This window comes from Megascapheus bottae, chromosome 10, assembly GCF_031878675.1.
Source record: "Megascapheus bottae isolate mThoBot1 chromosome 10, mThoBot2.hap1, whole genome shotgun sequence".
NCBI classification, from domain to species: Eukaryota; Metazoa; Chordata; class Mammalia; order Rodentia; family Geomyidae; genus Megascapheus; species Megascapheus bottae.
Genome location: NC_143518.1, coordinates 25,429,874 through 25,457,174, shown reverse-complemented (window position 1 = coordinate 25,457,174; position 27,301 = coordinate 25,429,874). Strand labels below are relative to the sequence as shown.

The 27,301-nt window shown below is 37.7% G+C and overlaps 1 protein-coding gene across 6 annotated transcripts in view; it reads left to right on the top strand.

The window, feature by feature from the left end:
• The window catches only part of Rabgap1l (RAB GTPase activating protein 1 like), a 452,094-nt gene that overhangs the window by 417,878 nt on the left and 6,915 nt on the right, over positions 1 to 27,301 (top strand). For 5 of the 6 annotated variants that reach the window (XM_090340389.1, XM_090340388.1, XM_090340390.1 and 2 more), the window contains 5 exons: positions 1,159 to 1,251; positions 13,374 to 13,484; positions 15,093 to 15,197; positions 19,447 to 19,530; positions 24,059 to 24,130. In XM_090340389.1, the coding sequence (XP_090196515.1) occupies positions 1,159 to 1,251; positions 13,374 to 13,484; positions 15,093 to 15,197; positions 19,447 to 19,530; positions 24,059 to 24,130 (465 nt within the window). Of the gene's footprint in view, positions 1 to 1,158; positions 1,252 to 8,752; positions 8,917 to 13,373; positions 13,485 to 15,092; positions 15,198 to 19,446; positions 19,531 to 24,058; positions 24,131 to 27,301 lie in introns of those variants that run through there. The other variant, XM_090340394.1, reaches the window with a different exon arrangement.

Below are 27,301 nucleotides of genomic sequence, written 5' to 3'. Positions count from 1 at the left end.
CTGTTACAGGTATGAGCTAAATAACTTTCTCACTGAACTTTTTGAAATGTGTAAATTAATAATATAAATAGGCATTATTTTAGATACCTATGTTACATCATTTAATTCCCCAATATCTTTTATGAGATTGAAAATATTTGCACATTCACTGTGACTGTAGTAGATACCTATATGCAGAGGGAATACACAGTCCATAAACAAGTAATCGTCTTTCAAACTCTGGTGCCAAGTTCTATGACCTTTATAATGCTGTATTATGGTTAGGTGTTCACTTTTAGAATTCTAAGATTTAAAAAAATTCTTTACTTCTCAGGAAAGAGTATCACTTTTGAGGATGACCTAATTTTAGAAAGAAAATCAGTGAATTGTTCATATATTTTCTATTCTTTAATTTAGTAGTGACCCTGTATTTCTTCAAATATCAGATTTCTTTTCTGTTATATTAACTTATTGTTCAATTTCTGATTTATAAAATATTTATTTTATTTTCAATGTAATAGAAGGCTACAAATGAGTTATATTTAAAGATAGTTAAAATTAATGGGACTATGAGGCTGGGAGTGTGATCTAGTGGTAGAGTGCTCTCCTACCATCCATGAATCCCTGGGTTTGATTCCTCAGTACCACATACACAGAAAAACCTGGAAGTGGCACTGTGGCTCAAGTGGCAGAGCACTAGGCTTGAGCTAAAAGTGTCCACCGACAGTGCCCAGTCTCTGAATTCAAGCACCAGGACTGGCAAAAAAAATAATAATATAACTATTAAATATATATACAGAAAAAACTAGGACATCAGCAGTATTACAGAACAGAGATGGACAAACTATAATTCCATAATTTCTATAATTCTATTATTTTTTGTTGGAATACAGCCATATTTGTTTACTTAATAATTGTCCGTGGCAACTTTTGTGAAATATCTACAAAGTTGAATGATTGTGATCATGATTATGTTTTTTTACAAAGCCTAAAATAGATACTACGGACCTTCACAGAGAAAGTTTACTAAGCTCTACTCTTGAATTTAGGTTTTTTCCCCCTTAACAGTGAGTTGGGAATGTTCTTTTAGGATTCCAGAAACTGAACTGAGAAACTCATTAGAAAAACATTTTCCTATATGATGATCTGGTATAATATACTTTTCTTCAAACCCTTCAGGTACCGACCAAAAAGCTGAAGAAATATGAAAAAGAATATCAAACGATGCGAGAGAGTCAGCTGCAACAGGAAGACCCAATGGATAGATACAAGGTATGAGGAACACTTTTCACCTGTCAGAGCAAAGGGCCAGTTTTACCTTGAAGCAGAGCTGTCTGTCTTACCCCAATGATTTACACTGACCTATCATGCTATCCAGACAAGTTTGTCCTCATTTCCAGACTAAGTAGCCAACCATAATATTTCTTTTCTTTCAGTTTGTATATTTGTAGGTAACTCCAGCTGTTGCATTTGTGCTGGGAATCATCATAAGAAGCTGGGAGAAAAGAGAGGGAGAAAGAAAAAGGCTTCCTACTTTCAAACATGAGGAAAACAAAAAGAAAATGACAAAGTACTATCTTAGCTGTGCATTATCATTTCCACAGACTTTTAAAGGGGGAACTCTTCCAAGACTGACAAAAGGATGTTTCAAACTTACCTTGGTCTGTAGCCAATGTTACAAATACAAACTTATTTGGAGGAAAAATAAAAATCACAAAGCTATATCAAGCACAGTAATGGTGTTTATTGCAGCATTTATTACCACAAACAGCTTTATTGATAACTGACATTTAACTACCATACACAGTTTCAGAAAAATTATTTCAGTTGAGTATCTCAGTTAATTTTGATATTTTAAAAAATTGCCATTCACAAAGACAGAGCTTTTCAATTTCAGTTAGAAACATTTGTTCTAATTTGCAGTATTAAGAAACAGTATTTCCAACTTACTTTTTCTAAATGAAATATTGTGTTTCTTCAGCAGGATATAATTCTGAAAGCCCATGTACATGCAAATTAGTTCATCTCTCTATGTATCAGGATATTCTGCCAGTGCTAAAATGCTTACATTATTTATTTTGTGTCTGTATTATTGATGAGTTCACCCACAGTCTCTGTGTACTCAGAGAGCGGGATATGGATAATAGTCATGAAATATGAAGTACATCTTGATGCTGTTGCTGAATAAATATTATGAGGTGTGTATAGAGAAATATGGTAAAAATCTATGTATTTTGTAGACCAATCTGAGTTCAAATCCTGTCTCTAAAAAAAAAAAAAGGAAAAGGGGGCACAAAATGTGGAATCTTATATGGGAATTTTAGTCCCTTTTCCATTGGGTGTTTTATTGAACTTCCTAAAGTGTAAATTGTACATGTAGTCTGTGATTTCTTGATAGATTGCTGTGAAGTCAAAGGAGATTATGTTAAGTATTCAACATATAGTTGCTGTTCAACCAATGCTCATTAATTACTGAAATCTACTACAAAATATTTAATAATTACTAGAGTAATGTAATTTTAAACAAGACTACTTCTTAAGTATGTCATTGATCATCCAATTATTTCTCATGATTACTACCCAGTCTAACATCAATTAGTATTGCTTCTGAGCTCACAGACCTTGTTAGAGTACTGATAATAATACCAAAAAGAGCTATGGTATATAACATTAATATGCAGGATGCACATATGCCACAATCATTGTGAATAAAATCTGTGAAGAATGCTTTAAAAAAAATGAGAAGGAAATTCAAGTCCAAATTTGCACATTTAAGCAAACTAGTGCTGACGACAATAACATATGCCACTATTCTCAGCTACTGGGAAGGCCAATGTGAATAAAATCACTTGAGGCCAAGAGTTTCAGACCATTCTTAGTAAAACAGAACTTGTCTCAAAAGATATAAAGAAAATTGGCTAGGAATTAACAATAACTTATGCCTAAATCCTTTTTATATCAAATAGACATGCATACATAATTGTAAGATGTATGCTTTTTTTTTTCTTTTTTTTCTTTCTTTTTTTTGCCAGTCCTGGGCTTGAGCTCAGGGCATGAGCCCTGTCCTTGGACTTTCTCAAGGCTAGAGCTCTACCACTTGAGCCTCAGCACCACTTCCAGCTTTTTTCTATGTATGTGGTACTGAGGAATTGAACCTGGGTCTTTGTGCATGCTAGGCAAGCACTCTACCACTAGGCCAAACTCCCGGCCCCAATGTATGCTTTTTTTTTAAGTACTTATATTATTTTAAGTCCACATACCATAACTTTTTTTTCCTTGAGACAAGTTCTCAGTATGTGATCCTCCTCACTCAGCCTCTGGAGTACTGGGATTATAGACTCATATCGCCTTTCCTTCTAAGTCTGTTGTGGCCTCTTATTTGCTTATATAACCTCTATAGTTATTTCTTTGAAGTTATTATAATGATGTGTAAGTGTAGTATCTCAACTTTAAAAAAAAGCATTTCTATCCTGTTGTGTATGTGTACTTGCCAGTCTTGGGATTTGAATTTAGAGCCTGAGCTGTCTGAGAATTTTTGCATAAACCTAGCACTCTACTACTTGAACCACAGCTCCACTCCTGGCATTTTGATGATAAGAATGGTTGGTGATTGGCAATGAGTCTCCTGCTTGTGCTGGCTTCAAACCCAAATAATCTTCTAATCTCAGATTGCTAAACAGCTTGGATTATGGTGTGAGTCACCCATGCCTATTTTCTTTCTTTTAATAATGTATAGGTATTTGTCTTCATAATATACTTGGCAGAATTATTCAAATTATAATAACATTTTCAGTGCAGCAACTGACAGCATTAATTCCAGCTGTCATTAGATTTTGTCCTTCAGATGATGAATAATCTAGTTTTAGAAGGTAAGTATTAATGATCTTAATTAAAGTAGCATCATGTCTTAGAAAATAACATAGGTAAATACAAGATTTCAAGAATAAGATATCTGTTAGGAATTAGCTCTTATTTGAGGCCAGGGGTGTGTTCTAGTAGTAGAGTACTTACTTGCCTACCTTGCAGGAAGCCCTGGGTTTAATTCCTTGGTACTGCATACACAGAAAAAGCTGGAAGTGGTGCTGTGATAGAGCACTAGCCTTGAAAGAGAAACCCAAGATCAAGCCCCAGGACTGGAAAGAAGGGGGGAAGGAAGAAAGGAAGGAAGGAATGAGAGAGGAAGGGGGAAGGAAGGAAGGATTGATTCTTATATTTGCGGCTAGGAATCCAACTTACGTGAACTCTTAAAAAATAATAGGAAGAGGAAGTGACACTGCGACTCAAGTAGTAGAGTGCTATCCTTGAGCTGAAGAGCTTAGGGACAGCACCCAGGCCCAGGTCAAGCCCCATGACTACAAAAAAAAATTTTAAATATAAAAAATAATAGGAAGATTATGGAGGGCACTGAAAGAAAACTTGCACCAGGTCAATAACAATCTCTCTCAGCTTGTTAACATACCATATGGCAAGAGAAAAGAACTGAGAATTGTTTTAATGTTTAGAACTATCAGATAATAAGCTGTTCTAAGAGGTATTTCAGTCTGATGCTCGTCTTTGAACTTCATGGCATACCTAGAAGGGCACTGTTTAAAAATGAGAGGTGAACTGGGTGCGGTGGCTCAATCCTAGCTACACAGGAGGCTGAGATCTGAGGGTTGCTGTTCAAAGCCAGCCTGGTACTAAAAAGTCCATGAGACTCTTATCTCCAATTAACCACCAGAAAACTTGAAGTGGTTTTCTGTGGCTCAAGGGATAGGGCAGTAGCCTTGAGCTGAAGAGCTTAGGGTAATGCCAGGCCCAGAGTTAAAGTCTCAAGACCAGCCAAAAAAAAAAAAGAGAGAGAGAGAGTTGAAGGTAAAAGAGTTGGCTTTCACTTTTTGTTACAGTGGTATAGAAATGTGCTTTCTATTTATTTTTAAGGCATATGTACTTGTCTATACCTTTTCAGGTCATATCACTGTACTTCCAGTAACTAACACTTTTATTTTAAACTACAAATAAGAGAAAAAATAGTATTGGTATAAATTTCAATTTCAAAACCACCAGCATTGCTGGGTGCAGTGGCTCACGCCTGTAATCTTAGCTACTCAGGAGGCTGAGATCTGAGGATCGCGGTTCAAAGCCAGCCTGGGCACTGAAGTCCGTGTGACTCTGATCTCCAACTAACCACCAGAAAACTGGAAGTGGCACTGTGGCTCAAGGGGTAGAGTGGTAGCCTTGAGCTGAAGAGCTAAGGGACATTGTCCAGGCCCAGAGTTAAGTCCCACAGCTGACAAAAAAAAAAAAAAAAAAAAAAACACCTAAAACAAAAAACCACAAGCATGATGAAAATGTCCTATATTATATAGTAGTGATGCTCACACAACTTTATGAATATACTGAAACCAGTGAATTGGATACTTATATACATAGGTTTGTGATACATAAATTAACTCTTTCCCCAAAAATCCCTAACAAAATGGTCTTGGAGTACTGCCCTCTTCCCCTCTTTTGTGAACCCTAAGTCATACCAACAATAACCTGGATAGAAGTCATACTTCTGAGGAAGAGACCTTGTCAAAATTCCAGCTAATGATCACTGAGCCTATGTTATACTTTTTTTTTAAGAAAAAGACCAACATAAGTGAGTGGTACATTTATTTTTAGTGATTCTCATTAAGTTCTAGGTAGAATATATTGTTCCTATGTATACATGTACGTATATCTATGGAGACTTACTCATTTAGGAATGGGTAGCACAAACATATAAATGCTGTGTTACTTATCTGGTACTAGCCACAGTTTGTATTTGAAACATACTGAATACTTCCATGCTTGCTTACATCCTCTAGTGTTTTTTTTATTATTTATCTTCATGATGAGGTTCTAAAGGACAGAGGGAAACTTACAAGAAGATAAACCTAGAATATTTACTTTATACCTCCTTTATTAGCATTTCCAACGTGGCCTTTCCAAATTTGTATTTTCACTGTATTTTGATTTGTAAATTGACCAACAAGATTCAAATGAGAAAAATGTGAGCTGCAAAATACATAAAACTATTTTCTTTGTTGTTCCCAGAAAATTTACACTGATAGATATATGTTTCATTGTAGAAAAGTTGAGTGATATAATCAATTGATGGTACTTTTAAATCTGCATTTGAAGAATGATGTACTTTTTTTTAACTGAATTACTAATGTGGGTCAAGCCTTTAAACATAGCTAATTAGGTTTAGTGAATCTCCCAAAGCACAATAAAGGCAACCTATTCTAGCTGAGAAAATCCTAGAAAGAATCTGGAATGCTTAAAATCTCTTGGTTTTGAGACTCAGATATATTATAAACATCTAATTTCTAATGTCCATATTCAGAATAATTAATTTAAACTTTTTTTGCCAGTCATGGTGCTCGAACTCAGGGCCTGGGCACTGCCCTTGGGCTTTCTCAAGGCAAGGTCTCTACCACTTGAGCCACAGCACCATTTCTGGCTTTTTTCTATGTATGTGATACTGAGGAATCGAACCCGGGTCTTCGTGCATGCTAGGCAAGCACTCTACCACTAGGCTAAACTCCCGGCCCCAAATTTGAACTTTTTAAACAATCATTATCTAATTCAAGAACTAGTTGTGTAACTCAGTGTGGAGGGCTTGCTAGCAAGCCAGAGTTTATTTAATCATCAGCACCACAAAAACAAAACAAAATAAGATGTAATTCATATAGAAAGAAAAGTATTCCTTTAAAGATTCCTACAAATTTATACAATTTTTGCAGATACTGTTCAATTATATATAGTAAAAATGTTTAAAGAATTAGAAGTTTAACATTACTTGTATCATCTTCCATATTTATTAAATTATTTTGAGAAGTTATATTAATTTGACTAAATTTCTTACCTGTAAAACAAATGAACAAGACACCGTGTCTTTCCTTTTGCATAGAAAATAAATAAATCCATTTCTGGAAAAGTATTGTTCCACCAATGAAAATAAGCTTATATTTTATCTTTACAACAATCCTTGTTGGCTTTCAGAAATATTTACTTTATGGAATAATATGCTTTTAATAATAGTAATGAACCAAGGATGATTTCTTTCTGCCTGTGATAATTTAATGATAAATTTCAGGATGTCACTGTTTTGTTTTATTTTGTTTTTAGCTTGGGTAGCAATTAATTCATTCTTCTAAGACTTTTTTTCAATGCAAGATGAGGGTCCTGTTGAGGCTTCTTTAGCATGTAGGAACTAATGGCAGTTCCTGCTGATGGTGAACCACTGACTCAGTTATATTTAACATAGGAGGGATTATTATTTAAGTGTTGAACAGATTAAGAATGTGTAAGTGTATTTACGGATGAGCTTCAGAATTCTCCAAACTATTTCTTTTTTTTTTCTGTTTGAAAGGTTACTTTATTTTATACAAAATTCACCTAGTGTTTTTTTTGCATTTTTTATTGTAATTAGTAAAAGGGTTACATGATATTTGCCAGATAGAAGGTACATGAATTCACGTACATTGATACCCTTTCACATGTCTTGGTACCCATTTCAAACTATTTCTTTAACTTTTAGAAATGTTTGCCTCCTGCTGAAAGAAAACTGATACTAATGACACTGTTTCTAATAATCTATAACCCATTTACCTTTGTAAAACCTTATTTGTGTGCTAGAACTTAAAGCAAAGATCCACAGTGACCTGTAAATCAAATCTGCCTCAGTACTATTTTGGGTAAATAAAATTTTGTTGGAAAACAGCCACATCTTTTGGTTTACCTATTATCTGTGGATGTTTATTGCACAACAATGACAGAATTAGTCATTACAACTTAGACATGTGACCTGCAAAGTCAAAAATTCTTACTGTGACCCTTGTGCAAAAGTACAATCTATGAATGTTTTTGTAAATTCTTAAAGAAATGCAGTCTCATTTGGGAAGTATCAGCTATTAGTAGGAAGATTTTGTTTTCAGTTTGATATCTAAATTATTTTTTAATTTCCAGTGGAAAGATCAGATTGGATATGATGAGAAAAAGAAGATTTCTTCCTCAAAATTTCATTTACAGACAAAATAGTAATTTAAACAGTTCAACTACAGGCATATATCATTATATAAAAAGACATGAAAATTTTCAATATGATGATTATGTTTATTTAAAAGAGTGGCCCAAAAGAAAGCATGTAAGATTTGAGAGTGTTGTTGCTGATAAAATTGCACTGTGTCTTTTAGAGAAACATTTTCTCCTGACCCTTAGATGTCTTTTAAAACATGTGCCAAGAATTCATCCTAGCAGCAGACAACACACCCAAAATATTGAGCTATGTTTATTGCCTCCTCCTTCCTCATCATTTTTTCCCTGAAAGCTGAGTTTATTTTCTTTTGATTGCCAGTTCACATTTCTCTGGTTTTGTATCTTGGAAGATATGACACAATCCCTTGGGCTGCTAAACCCAGCCTCCAGAAAGAAGTAAATTAGGATCAGGTCTTTTGCATTTTCCTACACAGCAAGTTCAATCTACTGCCTGTTTGCAAAATGAACTATTTTGTGAGGTTTCTAACCTTGTCATACGAGGAAGCTCTTTCCACCCAGCTTTAATAACACAGCTTGAGCAACTCACACTACTGCTAATAGTCCCACACAGCATTTTCATCAGGCATGCAAACTGCAAATAGCAGGGTAGAGAGGGAGGAGTTTGGAACATGAATTTTCCTGAGTTGAGACTTGCCCACTGGCTCCTTCGAGTACACTTTATTCCTGTGAATGTGTATAGTCATAGAGAGGACTTCAGAATCTATGACAGTCTAAGGAAAAACAAAGAATTGCATTAACAAATGTCTCTTTTTGTTTTTGCCATTTCATAAATGTCTTAGTAGGTGTGCAATTTCATTGGATATTTCTTTTTTTTTAATTGTCTTTGTACCTATGATTGAAAACGGTAGTTGGTCTATGACTTTTGAGGAGGTAAGTTTTTAATCTGTATATATCTGTATCTGTGTCTGTCTATTAAAAAAAATGCAGTATCCTCCTCCCAGAAGTTACTAACCAAACTTTCCCGACTGTACAGTTCTTGTGCAGGGGTTGGGGGTGGGGTAACAATTGAGGAGAGGCTTTTTGTTTGAGCAGTATGAGAAAGTAGGTTTCAGAGTGTGGTGGGAGTTTTCAGGCTTTTGTCACCAGTGCTTCTGTAATCTTTTTTGAAAGATAAGGGAAATAGTCTACCTGTTTTATTTACAGGCTCTGATCTGTCAGTGCTTTTGTTTTTCATAAAAATCTCTCTGCTGACTGAGGTTATACCAATGGGTATGCCTTGCCAAATGTTCAAAATGAGCCAAGCAAGGTTGTTTCCTTTTTCAAGCCCATCATGCCTAACTTTCTCATCTAGTCTGGTGGGAAGGCAAAATTTTTCTTAAATTACTTCTGAAAACAGTCTTGGCTCTTTGAGAAAGACAGCTAAGTTGTAATCTTCATTATCCCTTGGACTGTGTGGACAGATTCTTCAGAGAAAACCCCCATCTCAGAACCTGTAGCACTCAAGAGCATTCAGTGTACTGAAGGACACCTCCCCACTCAGACTTGTACTTTGGAGGACGATACTGCATTTTGGGCCCCATAACTTGCTTTCCCTTGTCTGTGAGTGCAGGGTGGAGTCTGACACTTCTCACTGGGCTGCTTGCTTTGAGACACCAAACTGAAGCTGCTAGCTAAAGCAAAAGTCAGTAGCTGCTTGCCCCCCTGTCAGTCTGCTTTGTTTTGGTCAAGATCCTTAGACACTTAATTTCTCTCAAATATTCCCCACCTGCACTCCAACCCCTGTAGTTGTGCATCATTGAGGGAAGGTGTTCAGGTTGTGGCAGAGGAGAGGTTACAGTGTGTACACAGGTCACAGCTTGCTTCTGTAATATTTAGTCTATCAGGCTCTTATGAAATCACTACCTAGTTATTAGGCTTTTCAGTACTTGCTTAAAAGACTTCCGCACAAACATCGTATGACTTCACCTGGAGGTTAACTCAATTCTAAGCCTACAACTAACCAGAAAAACTGGTAGCTACAACATTTTCATTTGTGCCAAATAAATATAATGTAAATAATGGTTGAGGAAACATTTTTGTACCTTGGAGTTTTAGGAGTCCAGTTTCAGAGAAGCAGAACACTTAACTCTGGAACTGGTATTGAAGTAATCTTATCTTCGTTTCTTGAGGAGCTTTATCAAGAAATGAGAAAAATCTCTTCCCCACCTTAGTAGTTTGCATTGTGAAATAGGTAATGCTGAAATTGTGCCTGTTAATTTTGCTTTTCCCTGGCAAAAAGGAAATGTATTTAAACACATTTCTAGAGCTTCTAAGTTTCCTACAACTACATGTTATTTAAAAAAAAATTCTCCAGCCTCGGGAAGTGGGGCTCAAGGGTAGGGTGGTAGCCTTGAGCTAAAGAGCTCAGGGACAGTGCCCGGGCCTAGTTCAAGCCCCATGACCCACAAAAAAGAAAAAAAAAAAAGTGTTCCTGCTTAAAATCCCCAAATTCCATTTCTTTGGCAAGGATGGAAAAGGTAAATTGTGGCATTCCTATTTTTTTCTCCTCTTCCTTTTTTTTTTTTTCCTGCCAGTCCTGAGGCTTGAACTCAGGGCCTGGTCATGGTACTTAGACACTTTTTGCTCAAGGGTAGTCTGCTGCCACTTGAGCAACAGGACCACTTCTGGCTTTTTCCTGTGTATGTGGTACTGACGAATCAAACCCTGGGTTTTCGTGCATACTAGGTGTCTACCACTAGGTTATGCTCCTGGCCCCGGCATTCCTGTTTTTTAATGTATCATTTTTCATGCTTGCCTGGGAGAATAGAACTCTTCTAGGTTGAAGAAACTGAATTCAGTGTGCCAGAGTTGCCCCCACAAATTTGCACATTCTTTTGGAAACTGGATTCCTGACAGGACTGCTTTTTCTTTTCTTTTTTCTTTTTTGGTCCAGGTAAACAGAGTAAGTTTATTTAAAAGTCAAAGGAAAGACATGAAAGCTTCTCCATCATTGAAGGGGTCCCAAAGAGGAGTCCACTGGAGTCTTTTCAGGGAGAATTTTTGTAAGGGCAGCAATTTTTCTCAAGCATTAATTAGGTAATTAATGTATTCAATAAGCATAATATTGAGAATTCTCTAGTCAGCACAATTCAGGTCTCTGGAAATGCATTAGCTAATATGTTATTATATAACTTCAATAGGAAAATACAGACTATAACATGAATTTTAAAAGTTGCTAATGCTAGTGTTTGGCTAATGTGAAACACGTTGCTGTGATCCATTTTCCCCAATTGAGTACAAATTATAGAAAGAATGTAGAAACTTCCCAGAGATGTTGATGATTATCAATGGAAGTCTTTTTTTTTTTAAACAGTAGACATTTATTTCTCAGTTTTGGAGGCTAGAAATCCAAGGTCAAGGCTGGTAAGGGCAGCAGTTTTGATGAGTTACACTGTGACTTGGTCACAAAGGAAGGTCCAGGATGATGTGTGCGAACATGACCTAACAGGAGTAGGCATACATTTTTTTCCATTTTATTGTTTATACTTCCTATGAAATCTTAAAATGCCTTCTTTTAAAAAAATATCCTGTCACAAACATATTACATATTTCTTGTGGAAAATATATAAGCACTTAAAAAGAACAATACTAAAGATAATGTATAGTATCTGTTGTTTAGATGTTGAAAAAGTGGGATTTTCCAGTTTTTTTCCCTACAAGAGGTTATATTTCCTCTTATTTATTTTCTCTGCTATTTTTGCAGTATATTGGATTTCACTGTGTATATTTTTGATATTTAAATGATTTGGAGAGAGAGAGAGGGAGGGAGAGGGAGAGGGAGAGGGAGAGAGAGAGAGAGAGAGAGTGTTGTGTGTATGAAACCAGAGTTTGAACTCAGGAGCTCCCACTGCTGAGTATGCCCTCTGCCACTTGAGCCACACCCTAGTGTGTTTTGACAGGTTTTTTTTTAAGTAGATAATCTTTCTTTTACATTCCCCTAACTTTTCTGAACAGTTTTTTCCAAAGTAAAAGGCAGAGTCAAAATACGAGCTTATCCTTGAAGTTCTCTGTTGGCCTTCCCTGTTACGGTTCCCTGGCCTCCAAGAGTCTCAGGCTTTACCTTTACCATGTGTTTTCTGGCCCTTTTTTAAAAGCAAAGGTAAAAAGAGGTATTAGATTCCTCTGTTTTCTTGGTGGTTTTGTAGAAGATAAAATTAACTTTGCCCCACCTATTAGAGGTGAAACATGTATTTGTCTTCTGTCTTTTATCAGGCTCTGTCTGGTTTTGCTATCCTTGCAGAATGTAGAAGTAGGAATGTAAATCTTAAAGTTGAGAGGTATCCTTCATTGAAGTCTTGTCGGTTCTTTTGAATGCTGGTAACTGCTGTTAGTAGCAAAGAAACCACTTTTGATAGGTAGAGAGGACACTAAATTACTATCCTGAAAATAGATACAAGCATACCAAGGGCTAAAGAATGTACTTCCCCCCCACCTCCCCAGTATTGAGTTTGAATTCAGGGCCTTGTATTCTCCCTTAGCTTTTTTTTCCTCAAGGCTGGTACACTACCATTTGAGCCACTCCTCTCTTTGTGGCATCTTGGTAGTTAATTGGAGATAAGAATCTTTCAGAATTTTCTAGCCAGGCTGGTTTAGAACTTCTGAGTATCTCAGCCTCCTGAGTAGCTAGGATTACAAGTCTGAGCCACTGGTACTGGTCTCATCTAGTAACTTTCAGATTGTTCATGGTTTCATCAGTGGGGGGTGGGGGAGAGGAGTATAGTTTAATAATTTATTTTCCCAAATTCTTTTAATCTGACATTTGAACAAAATGAAACAAATACAGAAATTATTGTTTTAACCAACCCAAATATATATGTTCAGAAAAGTAAATATATTCTTATTCAAGAAATAAAAATTTAAGAGCTAATAGCAGAGTGGTAAGCCCATGCATTTTGAGTCTGGATTTAATGTTCTTCAATATTCTTGATAATTTTGAATCCTGATATTGGCAAAAACAGTTGGAAGAAATGCCTGCTGTCGTCCCTGCTGTGTCTGAAGGTTTCTCTTGAGGTCAAAGATGGAGCCACCCAGGACTGAGAGTACATTTGGAAATTTGCTCTCTGTGGTACATTTTTTTTTTCTAATGAAGTTCTGTCTGGAGGGTCTAGGGGACAACTGTCAGCTTCACTGGATAGAGCGCTGCATCTGTCCTGCATCTGCACCGCTAGCACAACTCACTGTTGTTTCCCAAACAGCAGCAACCTGCCTTCCCGTGCCACTCGCCTTCGCCTTATTACACTATGAAAATTCACCTTGTTGCTGCTTGATTTTCCTTACCAGTCCTTTGTTCATTTTTGCTCCTGTATGCTGACACTAATACCTCCCTCTGGATGTTGCTTTTTCTGCAGAAGGAGAACCGAAGATTACAGGAGGCCAGCATGAGGCTGGAGCAAGAGAATGATGACCTTGCTCATGAGCTGGTAACCAGCAAAATTGCTCTGCGGAATGACTTAGATCAGGTAAATTTATCATACTCCACACAAACATGAGACTGTGGCAACTTCCTCAAGGGCAAGGTTCTGCAGGTCAGATAAACGGGTACATGGCATATACCAAACAATGACTTGTGCCATTTGGAGAGAGTGGGAATTACAAGGCTTTGACATGCTTGGATCATTTACAACAGCATGTGTGGCATACATTTTCATATCTCTGAACTTCTCAGGTCCTCTTCTTTTTATCAGTACTTTTCTACACCAAGAGCTACCTAAGAATATTAGTCTCCAAATATATATGGATAGCCACTCTGACATTGATAGACACCTACCTTTTTCATTCCAGTAAAGATTCTTATCTAAACCAAGTGTGATGGTCCAAGCTTATAGTCTTAGTTCCGTGGAAGCTGGTGACAGGCCATTGCTGGCAATTAGCAGAGACCTTATGTGAAGCTGAAAGTGAAATGGCCGGTGATGTAGCTTAAGTGGTGCTAAGAAAGCACAAGGCCCTGAGTCTAATCCCTGTACCACTACAATAAATCAATAACCAATTGTCATGTATAATAAATGTGAAGCCTCATATGAAACATGTTAAGAATTGAATTGTTGAATTGTTGGATTGACAAGCATGTTAGGTACTAAGGAGTATACTGGGTATGAGTCCTGGTGCTACCTGTTACTAACTGTGTAACTCTGGACAGTTTTCTACCTGTCTATTGGGGGGGAAAAGGATCTATCTCATAGGGATTAAGTAAGACTCAAAGGAACTTGTCGCTACAGTGCTATCATGATAAATAGGAAAGACTAGACAGCAGATCTGGTTTAAATATCTTTTGCAGGGTGTTAGAAGGGAGGTAGTAGTTCTGTTCTCAAGCAGCTGTTAGATGGGGGTTCAGATCCTGTATTCTGCCATCTGAATGTGATTTCGGGAACCAAAAGGTGAAACAAGAACCTGGGAGTGTAAAGTAGACAGTGTTAACTACATTAAATATACACAAGTGCTTTTTCAGTTCATTTTGGTTGTATGTGCAAGTTAAAACCAGGTTTTCTATTGAGCTCTTCCTGGCCATTCTCAAAGTAGTCTTTGATCAAAATTTTAGTTTCTCACCTGCATCTTTATGTCATTCCTTAGTCTTCATTTCTGCTTATTGTACTCATTGACCTATATGATAAGCTTTGTGGGCCAGCTAGTGTTATCTAGCTAGCTTGTCTACTAGTACTCTACAATTCACCTCCCAGTTACCACCAGTTAGAAGATTCTATGAGGCTCTGCTTCAGATCCACTTTATTCAGAGTAAGTGCAGTTCTGAGAAGTATTTAAGAGAATGTAGACTTAGATGTCATGCAGATTTAAATTCAGATCATGATTGCGATATTAAACGGGTCAAAAAAAAGAAAGCTTATTTGATCTTTCTAAATCTAACATGACTATTGTTGTCAAGTTTAGGAATAATGTATACCAAGTACCTAGCACATAGCTGGACAGAGGAAACAACCTTATTCATCCCCACTCTTCCCAGTGATCTAGAAGGGACCAGAAGAACTTGCAGTCATCTCAGAGATTCTGTTTGGAGAAAGCACACTTGCATTTTCATCACCTACTTTATGGCTGTGTGATGTTTTGGCTTTCAGGCAGAGGACAAGGCTGATGTGCTGAATAAGGAGCTCCTCCTGACCAAGCAGAGGCTGGTGGAGACTGAGGAAGAGAAGAGGAAGCAAGAGGAAGAGACTGCCCAGGTAGAAGGACTTGTGGGCTTTTCTTTGAATTTATATATAGATCAGGAGTTGGTTAATGCCATAAGACAATTAACATTAATTAATTTTAAGTCAAGAGACATGTAGAGGCAACAAATGTTATGTCTTGCCATTTCTTTTGCAGGATGTTAGAAGAGGAAGCAGTGATTGTGCCTGGAATATTTTTTAGGGAGTCACCTTTACTGAGCTATCTAGCAAAATTGATGAATTTGGCATTATCTAGGAGTTTTAACAAGCCTCCAATAGCCCGGAGTTTGATCTAGTGGTAGAGTGCTTGCCTAGCATGCACGAAGACCTGGGTTTGATTCCTCGGTACTATGTACATAGAAAAAGCCAAAAATGGTGCTGTGGCTCATGTGGTAGAGCTCTAGCCTTGAGATAAAGCCAAGGACAGCACTCAGACCCTGAGTTCAAGGCCAGGACTGGAAAAAAAAAAAAAAGAAGAAGAAGAAGACTATACAGATTCAGCAATAATGAAAACAAGTTTTGGGCCAGGAGTTGGCCTACTGGTATAGTGCTTGCTCAGCATGTACGAAGACCTGGGTTCAATTCCTCAGTACCACATACATAGAAAAAGGCAGAAATGGTTCTGTGGCTCAAATGATAGAGCACCTTGAGAAAAGCCCAACGACAGTGCCCAGGCCCTGAGTTCAAGCCCCAGGACTGGCACAAAAAAAATATTTCCTCAAGTATAACTGACTTTTCTGAAGTAGTTGATGAGCATTGCCAAACTGAAAACCTACAGTATGTGGTCTCTGCTGGGGTTTACGATATAGCCTCTGCCTTGGGTAGTTATGCTTAAGTTTCCTGATTCATGCATAGAAAAGGAGGCAGTCTTCCTCTCAGAGATTACAGACCAACCACCAGGGGGCATATAAAGAAATTATTTGGGGACCCATATTGCAGCTAGTGCGTTGCACTTCGGTGTGAATTATATAGCTAATCAGACTCTAAACTGACTGTGCAAAGGAGCCCAGGATGAGCAGAGGGAACTTCCTGTTTTGTAGCTTCCCTGAGAAAAACAAGGCTGCTTCACCAATGCCTCCCCATTGTTCTTCACTGGACCTCCTACCTGGTGCTGAGGATTAGACTGTGGCTTAGAAAAATGCCTGAAAGTCTACTGTAAAGAACTTGTTTGAATTTTACTTATAAAGTGAGGAAACTTTCTGAATCATGGTTAATGAGCTTCATTTTGAAGATTCAGTAATACTACATATAAAACAAAATATAAGGCAATTTAATGACCTTCATCTAAGCAACCAGAAAAAATGTTCCAGTGAAGTCACACATAGAGGGATGTGTCATTTAGCACTTGCCAGAATTTATTTTAAAAATGTTCTATGATTTTCTCCCTATTGGAGTGTTAAAAGTAAGTTTCTGAGCTGGATGCCGGAGTCTCATGACTATAATCCTAGCTATTCACGAGGCTGAGATTTGAGGATTTTGTTTTAAAGCCAGCCCAAGCAGGAAAGTCCATGAGATTCTTATCTCTAACCAACAAAAAATTGGAAGCTGTGGCTCAAGTGTTAGAGTGTTAGCCTCTTAAAGATGGAACCAGGCCTTGAGTCCAACCCTCAAGACAGGCACCAAACAAGTCTCTGGCACATTTTCTATTTTATTTGTCTCAAACGTAAGTGGAGAGGGGGTAATTATTCAATTTACAAATTCTCTAGGTCTCTTGACGTTTGTTGTTATTATGTATTTTTATTTATTTACTTACTTTTTTAAAAATAAAAGTTCAAGTCCTGGGGCATAACCTCAGGATTGATGAGCACTGTCCCTGAGCTTTTGCTCAAGGTTCGCCCTCTACCATTTGACCATGAATGCTAGGAAAACACTCTACCACTAAGCTACATTCCCAGCCTGTTATTATGTCTTTACCCCTGTTTCTTTTGGGGGCCACATTAGAATGCCAGATGAAGAAACAGCTAGTTGTCAAATACACTTGGCCAGTGGTTCTAGAGATAACTACAAGCTCTTGAGTGGCTGATACCTAATATAGGGAAAGATATAGGAAGTCTGTCTGGAAGTCACAGGAAAAGAATAGGTATTGTTTATGTCTTAAATTATAGAATGTAAAGAACAGACATATAAATACCTTTTTTTGTGGCGGCAGAGGGGTCATGGGGCTAGAACTCTGGGCCTGAGCGCTGTCCCTGAGCTCTTCACCTCAAGGCTACCTCCCTACCCCTTGAGCCACAGTCACACTTCCCATTTTCTAGTGATTAATTGGAGACAAGTGTCTCATTGTCTTTAGTGCCCAGGCTGGCTTTGAACCAAGATCCTCAGATCTTAGGCTCCTGAGTAGCTAGGATACAGGCGTGAGCCACTGCACCCAACTCTAAATACCTTTTTTTTTTTTTTTTTTTTTTGCCATTCCTGGGCTTGAGCTCAAGGCCTGAGCACTGTCCTTGGACTTTCTCAAGACTAGAGCTCTTCTACTTGAACCTAAGCAGCATTTCTGGCTTTTTTCTATGTATGTGGTACCAAGAATCGACCCCTGGTCTTTGTGCATGCTAGGCAAGCACTCTCCCACTAGGCCAAACTCCCGGCCCTAAATACCTTTTTTAATCAGTGACCTTAAGTTGCTTTAACAATTTCAAATGTTGCAGATGTTAAAAAAAATGCCAAAAATATGATAGATTCCAGTTATAAGTGGGAATATACGAATTAACAAACATAGAAGAAGAAGAATTTGGAATGCTACCTTGCAGAATTTAACTCTGTTTTTTTAATGTTCTTAAATTTTTACCGTTTTTTTAAACTTTATGGACCTTTACAGACATGGAAAGACTGCAGTGTTCTTCCTTGACACTTATTTTTACTTCACTTTATTTTCCACCTTCTGAAGATCACTGGCATTCTCTGGCTCCTAGTTCCTTTTTCTATCCTTAAAGCCAACTACTCTGCTTCTTTCTGATCAAGCTTCAGTAGGCATACCTCTGATGGTCCGCTTTCCTCCATCCACTTAAAAAAAATTGTTAGTATAATTGCGCAATAAGGTTTCATTGTGATATTTACAATACTTATAATAAATATAATGTACTTTTATCAAAGTTATCCTATCTTTATTCCTCCTTAGTCTTTTCCCTCTCCTTTTGTTTAAAAAGCAATTTGGGGGCCGGGAGTTTGGCCTAGTGGTAGAGTGCTTGCCTAGTATGCTTACCTGAGTTTGATTCCTTGGTACTACATACATAGAAACAGTTGTGCTGTGGCTCAAGTGGTAGAGCCCTAGCCTTGAGAAAGCCCAAGGACAGCGCTCAGGCCCTGAGTTCAAGCCCCGGGACTGGCAAAAAAAAAAAAAAAATGGTGAGTTTTACTCTGCTATTTTTTATATGTTTAAAGTAATTCTATAATATTTACCTCCTCTTGTCACTCCCTTATCCCCCACTCTTTCCACATACCCATCCTTACCCTGAAATAATCCTCTTTTTACAATCATGTCAATTTTTTTTAGATCTAGATTCCACATATGAATAAAACCTTATCAATTTATCTTATATCATTTGTCTCATTAAGTGAATTTGGCTTACCTCACTTAACATAATAATCTCTATTTTTTAATCCATTTTCTAAAGAATGAAGCACCAGTTGGCTTTTGTTCACTTGATTATGGCTATTGCTTGGTCAACAACCTTAAAGAATAAAATTATTTCCTTTATATCTCTTCATCTTTTTCTGTACTTAGAATTCTAGTGTGATGGGGCTACAGAAGTAGCTGGGTTTAAGAATGCACTCATGACTTAGCATCTCACTGACTGAAACAAGTTCCGGTATGAGATGTCACTTCCGCTCCTAAACTTGCTTCCCAAATCTTCTGTTCTCAAGAGCTCTAAGCTTCTCCCATCTCCTCCTGATTCCAAAGTCTCTTGTCTCTCCCTTCAGAGCAGTAACAGCTCTGGCAGTATAGAGAAGGCCTAAAAAGGTTTGTGAGTCACTTTTTTCAAGAGGAAAAAAGACCAGCATTCAGTGTTGCTTTGCTGTCTTCGACTCATAATAATGCTGGCTTATGAATGGATTAATGGAGCCATGTGTTTATCAGATAGATAGTAAGCATAGCAGTTTTATAATAGGGATGCTTATATTCCTCCTAGTTTACAGAAAAGATTTACACATACATTATTGAGTTTTCAAATTGTGATTATCATAGACTGTGACTCCAGGATACTTGACTATAGATGTTTGTGTAAATTTATGGAGATTTTTGGCTGAATCCTGTTTCTTTTTCTAGCTAAAGGAAGTCTTCAGGAAGCAGCTAGAGAAGGCAGAATATGAAATAAAGAAGACAACAGCTATTATTGCTGAATATAAACAGGTAATTTGCCATTGTGAATTTTGTTGCTATGAAAATTACTTTTTACTTCTGTTTTTTCTATTTTTAAAGTTCTAATTGAAGTGGTTTTTTTCTTAGAGATACTAAACATGTCACTAAGCAGTGGTTAGACTTGCTTACAACTTGAGAGGACAGATTTCTCAAGACAATTGGTTGGTTATTTACAATGCTTGGTAGATGTATAGAGTGGGAAACATTATTACCATTGGCATCCTTTTTCTAATCGCAATATTTGCTGCTTTGTGAAGTGTGTGTGAAATGGTAGTAGCTAGGGGATTGGGCTACCCTGTGCTGTCACACTACAGAAGGCTTTCTACTAGGAGAGGCTTTCTGTTGGGAACCTTAAAGTGCGCTTTTGACAGAGGATTTCCTCTCCTTAAAGATGTTTCTACCTCCTTTACCAGGATAGTCCTAGAAGGCCCATGTTCCAGCTCCAGTTGTATCTTCCAGTCCCTCCTATTGGCTAGACATGGCAATGACCCTCCATCACTAAGAGATCCAGAGTGGATTATTCATAATCCAGGCTTCTTGAATTAAGTATTTTATGCTATCTTATCTAAATAAGGATTTCCCTGAGATACTTTGCGCAAAAGGACATTGAAATCTGATGTGTATCTTTAAATCTGTTTTCCTGCTTATAAATAGTATTTTTTGTAGAAAATTAGAAAACTGTAGAAAAGCACAAAGAAAACAAACTTTCTTTAATTTTGCTGATTAGAAACACACCTTAGAATGTTGAATATGCATTGTTGTAATATAAGTAAATGCTATATAAATATATTTATAGCGTATGTAAAGCAGGATGAACTATATTATCCATCCTAGTTTTGGATGTATATTTAGTTAACTTCATATATTATGAATATATTTTATAAGGATTTTTCAGAGCTAGGGATGTATGTCAATTGTAAAGGGCTTATTTAATATGTGCCATGCCTGCATTTGGTCCCCACAAACAAACAAACAATAAATAAATAAATAAGGATTTCTTAAACTCATGGAAGATTTTTTTTTAGAAAGATAGGATTTTAGAACCATTTTACTGTCTTTTATGGTAATGACATATCTACTTAATTCTTTTTGTTTGTGAGTCTTGACTCTTCAGGAGATTAAAAGATAAACTGATGTAATTTCCCTTCTCTAGAAGCTCATTTTATAGTGTAGAGGGTAATAACTATGCAACAGTAAGAGGAAATGGACCTTACTATATGTGGGAAATTGGAACTATGCTTCAGAGGCTAGGTGAAGAGGCTAGAAAAAGTGAAAAGGGGGAATTGGAACAGCAGTAGGCTGGTGAGCAAAAAAAAAGCAGGGGTGGCGTTTGTTGGGCAGACGATTTAAGGACAGAGAGAAGCATAGGTACACTGGAGTCTGGAAATGTCAGAGCTGGGCTGAAGAGTTTGGATTTTATTGTTGGTTATATTAACTTTGTGTATGCATGTGTGTGCCTGTCCAATGGCTTGAAGTCAGGGCTGTTTTACCACTTGAGCAGCAGCTTCACTTTCAGCTTTTTGATGGTTAACTGGAAATAAGAGTCTGCTGGGGCTACCTTTAAACTGTAACCCTCATATCTCAGCCATTTGAGTAACTAGAATTATAGATTATATAAGACATATATTATAGGTTTATAGATTATATAAGCCATGGGTACCAGGACTGCAATAGGAATTTTTAAATAATTTTGTAGTACTGAATACATGACTTTATGCATGTTAGGCCATAGTTGTCCATTTAAACACCTCCAACTCTTCTGTGTTTATTTTGCTTTTGAGCTGAGGTCTTACAACTTTGCCCAAGCTAGCCTTAAACTTGTGATCCTTCTGTTTGTACCTTCTAAGTAGCTGGGATCACAAATTATGTACCACACATCTGGCTCTAGTTGACATTTTGAGCAGAAAAGTAACTGCCTAAGAAAATGTTGTTGGCACTATTCTGATACCATGAGGAGTGTGAAACCGAGGGGAAGGATATGTGGACAAGGACACAGACAAGTAAGAGATTCATACCAGAGTCAGGTAAATTGAAACAGGGCCTACACCAAAATAAGTAACAGTGAAAACAGAAGAGGAAAACGTAAGATTGTAAGTTTTTTCCAGATATGACATGAAGAGACATGTGCTGTGGAGCCTGCCATCTGCAGATATATTTCTTTGTCATGCAGTGCCTCAAGTGGCCACTCTAAGCCACATTCTTCAAGTTGTAATTTTGGGGGCTCTTCGTTAATAGTATCTAACAGAGCCTTAAACAATATGAAAAGCAGCAAACCCACCTCTCTGAAGATCATTGGAATGTAAAATATAATCTAAATGTATCTATAGGTAGAATCAGCCAGTATTAGCTCTTTTAAAAGGTTTTTTGTTTATTTTGAAGGATATATAGTTTACAGAAATTATCAGAGTAATCTTTTCCTTTTAACACTGACTAATACTGTCCTACTATATTAACCAGATTAGTATATAGAGACACTGGAAACTGAATTCATCCAGTGATCCTTAGTCCTGAGCTGTTTTTTTTTAATTAAAAAAATCACATTATTTATTTCTATATAGCAAATCATTCTGACACTCAAAGGCTTAAAACATGAACCAATGTGCATTCGATAGTCTTATTTAGAGTCACTCACTTGGCAGTAGTTACTGACATCCAGTTTGGGCTAGGGAATCAGGCCAGAAGCCATGCATTCACATCTAGGATGGTTACTAGACTAGCTCACAGCAGGTTCTTCTTCATCAATCAAACAGATTCTTTGCCGGATGCTCCTGGGCTGTTTTTTTATTAACTAGATTTGTTTTTGAGGGCATAATATAAGGGCCTCTCTCTTGCTAAGCACGTATTCTTCCACTGATCTGTGTCTCCAGCCCTTTTGTGTTATTTTGGAGATAGCATCTCATTCGCTGCCTCCATGTGCACCTGGCTATTATTCACTTTTTAAAGGTTTTCCGCCATATCTGGGCACAAGCATGCACCACTACACTCAGCTATGGGTTGACAAGGGGTCTTGCAAACTTTTCTGTCCAGGCTGCCTCAAAATGGAAGCATCACATTATCAGCATCTCAGGTTAGGTAGGACTCTGAAATGTTTAAATGTCTTTTTTTTGTGTGGGGGTGTATGTACACAAGTACTGGAGCTTGAACTCAGTGTCTGCTTACTGTCCTTCAGCTTTTTTGTACATGTCTTGTTCTCTACCACTTGAACCACAACTCCACTTCCAACTTTTCTTTGTTGTGAGTCATGGGCTTGAACTTAGCCTGGGTGCTATCCCTGAGTTCTTCAGCCCAAGGCTGCTGCCCTACCCCTGAGTCTGGGCATTGCCCCTGAGCTCTTCAGCTCAAAGCTACTGTCCTACCCTTGAGCCAAACCATACTTCCTATTTTCTAGAGGTTAACTGGAGATAAGTGTCTCAGGTCCTTTTGTGTCTGGGCTAGCTTTGATCCTCAGATCTCAGCCTCCTGAGTAGCTAGGATTACAGGAGATGAGTGTTACACACTTTCTTGTCCAGGATGGCTTTGAATCTCTATCCTCAGATCTCAGAGCCTCTTGAGTAGCTCACATAGTAGGTGTGAGCCACCAGAGCTCAGCTTTTAAATGTTTTTGATAATAAAGGTAGATCATTATGTTTCTAGCCCAATTTCTACTTGTTTTATGCACTTTTTAAAGTTAAAGATTCTTATTTCAGTCAAGGACTTTGGACACCCAATTGTTTTTCATTGTACTTTATTGTCAAGGTGATGTATAGAGGGATTATAGTTACATTTGTCAGGTAGTGGGTACTGAACACCTAATTTTTAAAACACATTTTTCTTTGGAAACCATTTATTCTTCTTTGTTCCTCATACTTATCAGCACCTTGTATCAGAATCAACTTTATTCAATACCAACTACTATTGGCCAGATGCTACACAGTTCTAAAATCTTCATATACATCTTCTCAATTTGATTATTGCAATATAGCATTTTCCAATAAAAAATGAATTGAGATTTCAAAAGATCAATGAATTTGCCCAAGATAACAAGACTACAAATTAATTAGACAAGGTTTAACCTCACAGTTACTCCGTGATATGCTATGTTGCCAAATCTCTTGATGAGCTTTATCATAGACTATTTGTTTCTAGTCACCTTAACTCTTCTGGTTAATTCTGTTTCTGGTTCAAAATTCTTTTCATTAGGTTCTCAAGATGATACCTTGTACAAACATATTCACCAAAGATTTTATAGATTGATTTTACACAGGAATTAATTGCACTAATCACAAGGAAACTAGTGACCAAGAAACCAATGTTATTACATGTGAGTTTCTGCTGATAGACTGGTACTTTACATGTGACATTCTCAGGCTTTCTGCTGCATGTTACAGAAATGACCAGTATTTGTAGTGCTATTTGTTTACAAAATGCCTTCTAGCATCAGATGTGCTAGAAAACTTTGATGTAGAAACAGTTATGTGTGCATATATACTCTTTTGTTCCATTTTCTAGTTAAAAAAAAAAAAACACTTTCTTACCTTAGATCTGTTCCCAACTAAGTACCAGGCTGGAGAAACAGCAAGCAGCCAGCAAAGAGGAGCTGGAGGTAGTGAAGGTAAGGCATGGACTTCTGTGATCTAATTTCTTCCAAATGTGATTTCCTGAGTATTTAAAAGGACTTCCTTCCTCATTTTGTTTTAAAACAAAAAATTATGGAGAGTAGTATGCTGCTTTTGTGCCTAGGGTATGACCATCCTTCTTGCCAGCTAACAGATATGTGCCCATTCGTGGTAAAGGATGTCAGAATTAAGGGCTGGGAATGTAGATTAGGAGTTAAGCAGCAATGTCAGTGAGGCCCCTGAGCCTTATGGCATTTTAGATGGGTACCTGACAGCCCACATCTTACTGTGTCTGAACTGATATGGCTTCAGTGTGGGGCCCACATCTTACTGTGTCTGAACTGATATGGCTTCAGTGTGGGGTTCAGAAAGGTCATTCTGTTACTTTCTTGAACAATGAGCACCCCAGGCAATACTGAACCCAAAGCCCTAAGGAAGCCTTTAGTGGTTTGTTTTCAGAGAAAACCGGTAGCATTCGTTTTTTATGCTGCCCCCTGGTGGTAAAATTTATTCCATTGCTCTTATTTGAAAAAAGTGATTGCTCATTCTTCAGAAGTGAAACTAAACCACAAGGACTGGTATTCTTAAACCAGACCCAGGGGCCTGGAGTGTGGCCTAGTGGTAGAGTGCCTGCCTAGTTCCAGTGTGTATGTGCTCAGTACCACATACACAGAAAAAGCCGAAAATGCTGCTTTGGCTCAAGTGGTAGAGTGCTAGATTTGAGAAAGCATAGGAACAGTGCCTAAGTCCTCAGTTCAGTCCCCAGGACTGACCAAAAATAAAAAAGAGAGAAGGGGGAGGAGGAGGGGGGGAGGAGGGGGAGAGGAGGAGGAGGCAGCGGCAGTGGCGGTGTGGGGGTAGGGAGAGGAAGAAAAAGAAAGGAGGAGGAAGAGGAGGAAGAAGGAGGAGGTGGAGGAGGGAAGGAAGAGGAGGAGAAGGAGGAGCAGGAGGAGAAGGAGGAGGAGCTGGAGGAGGAGAAGAAGGAGGAGCAGGAAGAGAAGCAGCAGCTGCAGCCAGACCTCAAAGAAACATAGATTGCATGGTTTCCCTCATTGTGGTAACTAGAATATACCTATGAATTTACAAGTAAACAACGGATGGTAAAAGACAGAAAATACACTTGGACAGCATAAGTTATACAGGTCTCTAGACCTTCACATCGTGAGTCCAAAGGAAGGTATTCTTTGGTGAGGATCACAAAGGCTCAATAGCTATGTGCATATGATCATATAAAATGATGTTTATAGAAATGGGAACAAGAGGGTTTTATTTTTGTTTCTGTTTTATTTTCTTTATCTTTTGTCTTGTTAGTTTATCTGTCTTTGGGAGGATAAGAAGAGGTACAGAAAGAGTGAGCCCAAAGGTGAACAAATGCAGCAGTAATACTCACTAGATACTGTGTAGAAAAGTATACAACTTGGGCCGGGAGTTTGGCCTAGTGGTAGAGTGCTTGCCTAGCATGCACGAAGACCCAGGTTCGATTCCTCGGTACCACGTACATAGAAAAAAAGCCGGAAGTGGTGCTGAGGCTCAAGTGGTAGAGTGCTAAGCCTTGAGAAAGTCCAAGGACAGTGCTCAGGCCCTGAACCCAAGCCCAGGACTAGCAAAAAAAAAAAAAAAGAAAAGAAAAGTATACAACTTGTGGCGGGTAACAGGAGTGAAAAACTAGGAGAAATAGGGGGAGGGGTAACTCTATTCAAAAAGAAATGTCCTCATTACCTGACTTATGTAACTGTAACCCCTCTGTATAACACCTTTACAATAACAAGAAAAAAAAAAAGCGCTGTTGGCCCAGTCAGCCCTTGAGACCAGTGTCACCAAAACCTGACATCCCTTCTCTCTGATAATACACAGGTTTCATATTAGTAAATAAATATGTTCTGGGCAATTTTGCATATAATTTAACAATGTTGAAATGTTATTTAAGCTTTATACTCTTCATTTTGACTCTAGTCAAATAAAGGTAATATTACCTGTTTCATAAGATAATTTTGAAGGCTAAAATAAGACCATGTATATATAAAAGGTTTCATTTTGAACTTATATCCAGTAAATTTTTTTAAATTTTAAAACCTGAAAATAAGAACCTTTCTGATGCTAGAAAAAGTATTTTTCTCATTTCATGTTAGGAAATACCAATTTGACAAGGGAGAACTTAAATAGGATAATACATTATGAAGGCAAAGTCCAAGTTTAGTAAAATAAAACACCAGGAAATGGGTACTCGAAAGGGATCAAAGAGAGTGGGGTGGACAAATGAAGAGAAGCAGAATGAGAGAATGCAGACAATAACCCAATATATATCCCACAAAACTAGGAAGAGCAAGGAAGGATGTAGGTAGGAGAAGGATGGGGAGAATATTATGAAGGGTGACATTGATATTCATAAACTAATGATAACTAAAAATATTTCATAAAATAAGACTAAAATAATAATTTGAGATTGTTAGTAAAAGGTTGATGGTCTTCCTCTCCACACCTGCTAACATCTTCTCTTTCTTATCTACCCTTATACTTCTACCTATCATTTGCCTTGTTGTTGTTGTTTTTGTCGGTTGTGGGGTTTGAACTCGGAGGCTGGCTGTTGTCCCTGAGCTTGTTTGCTCAAGGCTAGCGCTCTAGCACTCCGAACCATAGCTCCACTTCCAGTTTTCTGCTGGTTAATTGGAGATAAGAGTCTCACAGATTTTCCTGCCTGGGCTGGTTTTGAACTGCCATCCTCAGATCCCAGCCTCCTGAGTAGCTAGGATTACAGACATGTGCTTGGCATTATTTGCCGTTCTTTGTACCCTGTAGGTCAACTGACCAAGATTCAGTTATCATGTTTCTTGCCATAAAATTGAAATCTTCAGAGAAATAAAAATAAAACAAGGATTTGCATTGATCACTTAGTAAAGGTTTTATCAAAACTATGAACAGTTGTTCATTTTACTATTAAAACTACACATGAAAAAAGCCTAGAATTTTCCTGTAAGATAAATTACATATGAAACATTAAAAAAAAAAAGAAAAAAAGCTGGGCATGGTGTCTCACACCTGTGATCCTAGCTATTCAGGAGGCTGAGATCTGAGGATCAAGGTTTAAAGCCAGCTCAGGCCCAAAAGGGCTTCAGACTCTTATCTCCACCTAACCTCTGGAAAATGGGAAGTGGGACTTGGTAGAGCTC